The 8,859-nt window shown below is 52.3% G+C and overlaps 2 protein-coding genes across 2 annotated transcripts; both read left to right on the plus strand.

Moving 5' to 3' along the window:
* Positions 1-6,621: 6,621 nt before the first annotated feature.
* Positions 6,622-7,296, plus strand: LOC136577804 (histone H1B-like). Its single transcript, XM_066577728.1, has one exon. It carries the CDS (start codon positions 6,622-6,624, stop codon positions 7,276-7,278), a length of 657 nt encoding a protein of 218 aa, XP_066433825.1. The 3' UTR covers positions 7,279-7,296.
* Positions 7,297-7,929: 633 nt separating this feature from the next.
* On the plus strand, positions 7,930-8,340 carry LOC136578107 (histone H3). Its single transcript, XM_066578010.1, has one exon. The coding sequence runs from the start codon at positions 7,930-7,932 to the stop codon at positions 8,338-8,340; it is 411 nt and encodes a 136-aa protein (XP_066434107.1).
* Positions 8,341-8,859: the final 519 nt, after the last annotated feature.

The following is an 8,859-nucleotide window of genomic DNA, read 5'->3' on the forward strand; positions in this document are numbered from 1 at the left end:
CCCGGAGGCGGTGAACAGCCTTCGTCCCACCTTGTGGGGTGCTTGTCCAGCATATGCCTGCATATGCTTGTGGTGGTGAGGCTGGTAGTGGTGGCTCCCCGGCTGATCTTGGCGCGACACAGGTTGCACACCACTGTTCAGCAGTCATCCACGCTCTCACTGAAAAACATCCACACCTTTGAACACCTAGCCCTCTGCACAGAGGCTTGGCGCGAGGGGGTGCTTTGGGAATCAGTTGGGGGATTCTTCGCTCTGGCCCTGCCTCTACCCCTGGCCACTCCACTGCCTCTTCCAAGCTGTCCTGCTGCTGCACTTGCCTCCCCCTCTGAAGCCCTGTCCTCAGTAGGCTTAGAAAACCAGGTAGTGTCAGTCACCTCATCGTCCAGCTGCTCTTCCTCCAAATCCTCTGTGCGCTCCTCCCTCTGACTTACTGCCCTTACTACTACCTCACTGATAGACAACTGTGTCTCATCATCATCGTCCTCCTCACCCACTAAAAGCTCTTGAGACAGTTGTCGGAAGTCCCCAGCCTCATCACCCAGACCCCGGGGATTTTCCAAGGGTTGGGCATCGGTCAAGACAAACTCCTCAGGTGAGAGAGGAACCATTTTTTCCCACTAATGGCAGGGGCCCCAGAACAGTTCCTGGGAGTCTGTCTGCTCAGAATATGTCATTTTCATGGAGTGAGGAGGCTGGGAGGAAGGATGAGTTGCAGCCAGAGGAATCAGAGTTGCAGTCCCTATCTGGGAGTAGTGGACTGTGTAGAGGACTGGGTGGTCGACACATTGCTGGATGCACTTTCTGCCATCCACGACAGGACCTGCTCACACTGCTCTGTTTGTAATAAAGGTCTACCACATGGGCCCATAAATTGTGATATGAAGCTGGGGACCCCAGAAACTTGCCTCTCTCCTAACCCCGCAGAAGCCGGCTGTGATTCACCTGGACCAGGAACTCGGCCTTTGCCCACACCCTCACTTGCACGTTCACGTCCTCGACCCTTACACCTACTCCTCATCATGGTGGATTAAGAATAGAGCAGGGGCTAAATAAAGTACCCCGCTGTATAGCACTGGCAACCTGGCCTTAATTCACTGCACACAGAGACTTGTAGATAGCGGAGGCTCTATGCTGTGGCTTGAAAAAAGTAACCCGCTGTCTTGCGCTGGTACCTAGGGGTAATTTACTGCTCGCAGAGACTTGTAGATAATGGAGGCTGTGTGGAGTGGGAGAAGACTGTAAAGCCAGTGGAGAGTGCTGGTAACTGTGGCGATCTCAGCCCCACCAAGTTGCATACTACTAAAATGGAATCACTACAACTCCAAGTAGCCTCCCAGTAAAATCCACACGGTCAGATGTAGCCCTAAGGACCGTTGGGGTTCTTGAAGACAGGATCCTACACTACTACTGTCCCTATCTCAGCAGCACTTTCCCTATACTCTGCATAATCGACTGCAGACCGAGATAAAAAAAGAAAAAAAAAGTGCAAAACTGCTGCCAGCAGCCACAACAGTAATGCACATGGTCAGATGTGGCCCTAAGAAGGACCATTGCTGTTCTTGAAGACAGGATCCTACGCTAACACTCTCCCTATAGTAGCAGCAGCACTTTCCCTTTACACTCCCAGTGTGTGTCTGAGGCGAGCCGCGGGCGGGGCAGCTTTAATAATTCATCAGTCACTTGATCTCGCCAGCCACTCACTTCAGGGGGGTGGAATAGGGCTGGCACATCACAGGAGGAAGTGGTAATGCCTTCCCTGCATGTCTATTGGCTAGAAAATGGCGCTAAACATGTGGGGAAGAAAATGGAATTGACTCAAGTACCGCATGGTACTCGAGCCAATTCAATTCGAGTAACGAGCATCTCGAGTACCCTAATGCTCAGACGAGTGTGCTCGCTCATCTCTATTAGTTAGTTCTTTTTTTCTTTTAAATTAATTTATTTCTTTTAAGGGAGGAGGAAAAACGAAAATGGGAAAAAATAAAACAAAAACAAAAATGCGTGGCCACTGAGGGGTTAACTTTAGAGATGAGCGAGTGTACTCATCCAAGCTTGATACTCGTTCGAGCATTAGCGTACTCGGGATGCTCGTTACTCGAGACGAGCACCACGCGGTACTCAATTCAATTCCATTTCCTTCCCTGAAAGTTTTGCGACATTTTCTGGCCAATAGAAACGCAGGGAAGGCATTACAACTTCCTCCTGTGACGTTTCAGCCCTGTCCCACCCCCTGCAGTGAGTGGCTGGCAAGATCAAGTGACCCCCAAGTATTTAAAGTGGGTCCGCTCGCGGCTCGCCACAGTCACACACTGGGAGAGATCAGGGGCAGTGCTGCTGCTGCTATAGGGAAAGTGTTAGTGTAGGAACCTGTGTACAAGAACCCCAACGGTCCTTCTTAGGGCCACATCCGACCGTGTGCATTACTGTTGTGGCTGCTGGTAGCAGTTTTGCAATTTTGTTTTGTATATCGGGCGTGCAGCCCCATTACAGCTATAGCGTTCTCAGGCTGCAGTCTGTACTACTTAGTATAGGGACAGCTTTGCTGAGATAGGGAGAGTGGTAGTGTAGCATCCTGTGTACAAGAACCCCAACGGTCCTTCTTAGGGCTACCTGTGACTATGTGCATTTTACTGGTTGTCGGATGGGAGTTGTAGTCCATCACTATTGCACAGCTAGGCCTGTTTGCAGCCTTCCGTATAATTTTTTTTCTGGCTGCAGTTAGCGTTAGAATACCGCTGTCAGCCTCCAACTGTACGCCAATAATTCCAATTTTTTTTTACACCGCTCTGTGTCTGCGGTCAACTTCACGCACAGCGTACGGCGACAGCCCCTGGTAGAGGGAAAGTCATATACACGCTATATAACTGGTATTCTTTTTTTTTTTAAATAAATATATAAAAGCCCCTTCTTAGGGCTACCTGTGACCGTGTGCATTTTACAGGTTGTCTGATGGGAGTTGTAGTCCCACACTATTGCACTCAGGCCTGTTTGCGGCCTTCCTGACTATTGATTTCTGCCTGGAGTTTGCCTTACTATACCGCTCTCAGTGACAAAGTCTACGCACATAATTCCAAGATTATTTACACCGGGCGATGTCTGCAGTGAATTAGAGACGCACAGCATACGGCCACAGCGACTGATAGAGGGAAAGTGATATACACACTATATAGCCTGTATTCTTTGACCAAAAAAAACCTCAAAAGCTCCTACTTGGGCTACCGCTGACCGTCTGCATTTTACTGGGTGCCTGGCGGGAGTTCTGGTGCATCACTATTGCATTGCTTCCATTTTTTTCTGCCTGGAGTTAGCGTTACGATTCCGCTCTCTGCGTGAAAGTGTACGCATATGATTCCATAATTATTTACAGCGGTCTGTGTCTGCTCTATTCGTAATCCACCATGCTGAGGGGTAGGGGTCGAGGATGTGGACGTGGGCGAGGATGCAGAGTTCCAAGTGAGGGTGTGGGCAAAGGCCAAGTTCCTGGTCCAGGTGTATCCCAGCCGGCTGCTGCGGGATTAGGAGAGAGGCAAGTTTCTGGGGTCCCCAGCTACATATCATAATTGGTGGGTCCACGTGGTAGACCTTTATTGCAAACAGAGCAGTGTGAGCAGGTCCTGTCGTGGATGGCAGAAAGAGCATCCAGCAATGTATCGACCACCCAGTCTTCTACGCCGTCCACTGATGAAACTCTGAATCCTCTGGCTGCTGCTCCTCCTTCCTCACAGCCTATACTGATGCTACAAAAATGGTACTGGGGTCTGCATAAGCTTCTGCTACATAAATGTTACAGGGGTCTGCTGCTAGAGAAATGTTACTGGGGTCTGCCTATACTTCCGCTACATAAATGTTACAGGGGTCTGCTGATATTGCTGCTACAGAAATGTTACTGGGGCGTGTTTATACCTTTGCTACAGGAATGTTACAGCGGTCTGCCTATACTATGGGTGCACTAAGTCTTCCCATTGCGGTGCTTTACCTATGTGGCACAAATAGTACAGTGGCTGACTAGGCCTGAATTGCTGTCCGAGGCCAAGTTGCTTGGCGGGGCGAAACTCTCCCATGGTTGGGCACTCCGAGTACTTCCTGTGTAATACCATCTTTGTGCACTTACAGCATAGGCTAGGCCAAGGAACGCAAAGACTGCCTCTTCCAGTGTTGAGCTATCTATGTTGTGTCACATGGATTTCTTGTTGCTATGTAACTCAGGGCACCTTGGGTCACAAAGGTGGAGGCTTGGAACCGAGCCTGACCCTGGGCCCGCTAACGTGCTTCCCACACAGACTATAGCGGGTCCTGGTCATGGTGTCTTGGCCTTGTAATGCCACCTCCTCCCCCTTGGGGTCAGGGGATTAGCAATGCGCATCATGTGCTTTCTCTAGTGTTACTACAGTTATCGGAGAAACTTGTTTGGGCCAAATGAGATGAGCGTAACTGCATTAACGTTACAGGAGCCTGCCTATACTTCAGCTGCAGAAATGTTACAGGGGTCTGCCAATACTGCTGCTACATAAATGTTTCTGGGGTCTGTGTATACTTCTGCAACTAAAATGTTACTGTGGTCTGTCTATACTGTTACTCAGGAGAAGAGGCAGCGGTGTGTCCCACAGGCAGTGCTTGGTTGGAGGTAGTGTGGTGCTTAGCTAAAGTGTGCCTTGCTAATGAGGGTTTGTCCGCAGTTTGTCCGGAGCTACACAATGCTGCAACATCAGCACCGAGGGGCATTTTGTGCTCAGCCATCGTGGTAACTTCCCGGAAAACCTTGGTGCCCTCAGCCATGAGCAAGGTGGACGATCCCACCAAGATGTGAAGGTCATGGAGGCAGGGTATCAGGGTAGACGGGGTGCATATATCAGGGCCGACTATTATTGGGGCATCAGTCCGGATTGCCAAAGATTGAACAACACTCCGTGACAAGATATCAGCCTAAAGGTTGCCCTTTACCGCTACTACTTGCACACAATGTGACACAAGAACACTAGACCCTTTGTACGGACACGGTGACCTTTACATAAACATTACATTCAGAACTCATTTATTGTATTGTTCTCCATTGTATGTCCATGTTGTTCATTGTGAGCAGATTATTGACCCGCCGGCCGCACTGTGTACTGCGGCTACTGCCTTTACATGTATGACTGCAGGTAGGTACAGTGACCGGAGACTAGTGGGTTAAGGGTTAAATGTACATAGCTAGGCCGGTGTCCCGTGGGAAGTCACGCATGGGGCAGCCCGGACAGGGAGCTCTTCCGTGAAGCTTCTTGATGGCACCCGATGGTATTTATTATCCTCTCCTGCCCACGGAGGCCCCTGACACTGCTCTCTTTCTGGGTCGCCTCCTTGGGCGCTAAATAGAAGAGCTGATTAGCGATCTGGAGGGGTATATGGGACCGGGTTGTGGGGGAAGCGGGGGTCTCACAGTACCGATGGTCCTTTAGCTTTCTGGACCAACACGCTCTGCCATAGGAATCCCAGCGGACACTGTACAACATCTGCTGCCCCCGGGGATCTACAGTGCAACCCTCCCTGCGGGTTCTGTACGATGTCACCGACTGCGGCACTGGATCTGGCGCTGAGAGTCCCGCTGTATCACTGCTCCGCTCGGACATCAGTGACTGACAGGCCATCGCCGGCTGCAGGAGACCCGCGGGTAGAAGGCTCTGTTCAGGCGTCATTTCTTGGCGATCTACATCCCGATTAGAGCGTTGTTAGATGCCACCGCTCTTCAGCAGAATCCCAAGTTCCATCTTCACCGTCAACGATTGATGGGAACTACAGAGCCGATGCAATGACCGTCACGTCCAGCACATGGTATCCCTGGGATGATATAGAACGGGCAGCAGCCCGCGGGAGGAGATGGACCTGCAGAGAAGAAGAATCGCTTCTTCTTGTGGACAACCACACCCATCATGTCCGGGGTACTAAAGGGACGATAACGTGTGACATTCCCGATCGTCTGAGTGTACAGGGGGGTACTGGGTTTCCTCATCTTACATTGCGCCGCAGTATAGAGCAGTCTGCAGTATATACAGTATACATTCAGCACCCGGGAGCTGGCAGTGAGCGGAGGCGCCGCCTGTGCTACACCTCTGGGCTCTCGGCAGCTCCAGGTCGTCCTCACATTGTGCAATCAGCTTCTGCACGATGGAGATTGTGGAGTAGATCCCGGGGATGGTGACAAGGGCCGGGAATAGAGGGAAGGCGCTCCCGCAGCGGTTTTATCTCCGCAGATACGCGGTGATGTGCAGATCGGGAGAACTATGGCGAAGATCTCGTGGCCTCCTCTCCGCTCCTCCCCGGAACCTCCGCCAGCGGCGGCTATAAACGGTTGCATGAGATGTCAGAGAGTGAGGAGTCACGTTGAACGCGAGCTCTCCTGTCCGGTTCTGACCGGTGACGGACTCTTATCCCGGGCAGGGAAGCACAAGAGGAGAACGGAGCGGAGAGGAGGCCCGGATGGGATAAGGCAGTAGCTGTGCTCAGTGTCAGCCAATAGCAGCTCAGGACGGGCCTGCTCACGAGCCAATCAGAGCGCGGCCGCTGTACATATAAGAGGCGCCACCAGCGCCGCTCTCAGAGTTTCTCTTCCAGGAGAGTTTTACTATTTGATTACCTCAGCACACAATGGCAGAAACCGCGCCAGCCGCCGCTCCTCCTGCCGCCGAGCCGGCTGCCAAATCCAAGAAGCAGCCGAAGAAATCCGCCGCAGGGGGCGCCAAGAAAAGCAAGAAGTCCTCCGGTCCCGGCGTGTCGGAGCTGATCGTCAGAGCCGTGTCCGCCTCTAAAGAGCGCAGCGGGGTGTCTCTAGCCGCCCTGAAGAAGGCTCTGGCTGCCGGAGGGTACGATGTAGAGAAGAATAACAGCCGCCTGAAGCTGGCCGTCAAGTCTCTGGTCACCAAGGGCAGCCTGCTCCAGGTGAAAGGCAGCGGCGCCTCCGGCTCCTTCAAGCTGAACAAGAAGCAGGAGACTAAGGACAAGCCGGCCAAAAAGAAGCCAGCGTCTGCGGCCAAGCCCAAGAAGCCCGCTGGAGCCAAGAAAGCGGCGAAATCTCCTAAGAAGCCCAAGAAGGCTCCGGCCAAAAGCCCGAAAAAAGCAAAGAAACCTGCAGCGGCCGCCGCCAAGAAAGTGGCCAAGAGCCCGAAGAAAGCCTCAAAGCCGAAGGCCGCCCCAAAGCCCAAGAAGGTGACGAAGAGTCCGGCTAAGAAGGCGGCCAAACCCAAAGCTGCCAAGAGTCCGGCTAAGAAGGCTGTTAAAGCCAAGAAGAGTGCGGCTAAGAAATAAGCTGAAGCCGCCCATGCATTTACCCCACAAAGGCTCTTTTCAGAGCCGCCACCTTCTCACCGCAGAGCTGTATTATCACTGCCTCGAATTCTGTTCTAGATAGCAGCGCCCCCATAGCTGCTACAGGGGACTTCATATCAGTTGGGAGTCTAGGGAGCGAGGGGGAGGCTGTAGAGGGGGAGTAATACGAGACATTGTCGCCGCATCATCCCCGTTACTGTTGGGCACTGTGACCTATACAACGCGTGTATGGATGCCGGGCTGAGTGTGAAGGGGGAGGGGACTCGCCGACCTAATGCATTTCCCATAAAATCAGCGCAGCTTCTAATGGGGGAGACTGCCGTGCAGCGTGGAGTGCGTGTTTCTGCGGACATATCAATGCAGGGAAGCAGCTGAGAACATGATTTCACAGACACCCGTACGTATCATGCAATGGCCTGATAGGGTGAGGTGGGGCCAGCCTCTGCCGAACGCTGATTGGTCGCGGGCATCAAGCGTTTTGGCGGGCTAGTGGTTTGTTCGAAAAAGCCAATGAGATGTAGGGGGCGTTGTTTCTAAGAGCCAATAGGGAAGAGCAAGTAGGGTATAAAGGCTCTGCTCTTTCTACGGCTCCCATCATATCACATCTGTGTGCATCTCTACAGTAGAGCTATGGCCAGAACCAAGCAGACCGCTCGTAAATCCACCGGAGGGAAAGCTCCCCGCAAGCAGCTGGCTACGAAGGCCGCCAGGAAGAGCGCTCCTGCCACCGGCGGAGTGAAGAAGCCTCATCGCTACCGTCCAGGTACAGTGGCTCTCCGTGAAATCCGTCGCTACCAGAAGTCCACCGAGCTGCTAATCCGTAAGCTTCCCTTTCAGCGCCTGGTGAGAGAGATCGCCCAGGACTTCAAGACTGACCTGCGCTTCCAGAGCTCAGCGGTCATGGCCCTGCAGGAGGCCAGCGAGGCTTACCTGGTAGGACTGTTCGAGGACACCAATCTGTGCGCCATCCACGCCAAGCGGGTCACCATCATGCCCAAAGACATCCAGCTGGCCCGCAGGATTCGAGGAGAGAGGGCTTAGATCTGCTCTGGGCACCGCATGGAACACAAAGGCTCTTTTCAGAGCCACCAAATCCTCCTCAAACGAGCTGCATCCTGTCCTCCGCTGTCATTCTTTCGATTCCCCACTCGGGTGCGCCGCCGTGTACCCTGGTGCCGCCTCTCCCCAATAATGTTCTGTCGTCAGCAGGAGGTGGTCTGTTAACCCCTTCAGTGACCTAGTCAGTTCCTCAATTAATTTATGCCATTCTCTCATCTTTCAAATGTAGTAGAAAGAGATTTGAGTCCCCGGCAGACTGTTATGAACGTGGTTGATCAAACGTGTCCGTATGAGGCATCTATCTGTGCCTGTGTGCCGGGAAGGGATTAGTGTTGAGCATGTATTTATGTGGATATTATCTCATTGTACGAAGAAGAAAGACAGCAATACACAAAACTACACTAATTAATACCGCATAATGGGATTGGGAACCGGCCGGGAAACTGTTGAGAATTGTAAGAATACGCGGTCAATTCAAAATTCCAAACGGTTCTGTGTTAA

Source organism: Eleutherodactylus coqui, chromosome 8 (genome assembly GCF_035609145.1).
Source record: "Eleutherodactylus coqui strain aEleCoq1 chromosome 8, aEleCoq1.hap1, whole genome shotgun sequence".
In the NCBI taxonomy this organism is placed as follows: domain Eukaryota; kingdom Metazoa; phylum Chordata; class Amphibia; order Anura; family Eleutherodactylidae; genus Eleutherodactylus; species Eleutherodactylus coqui.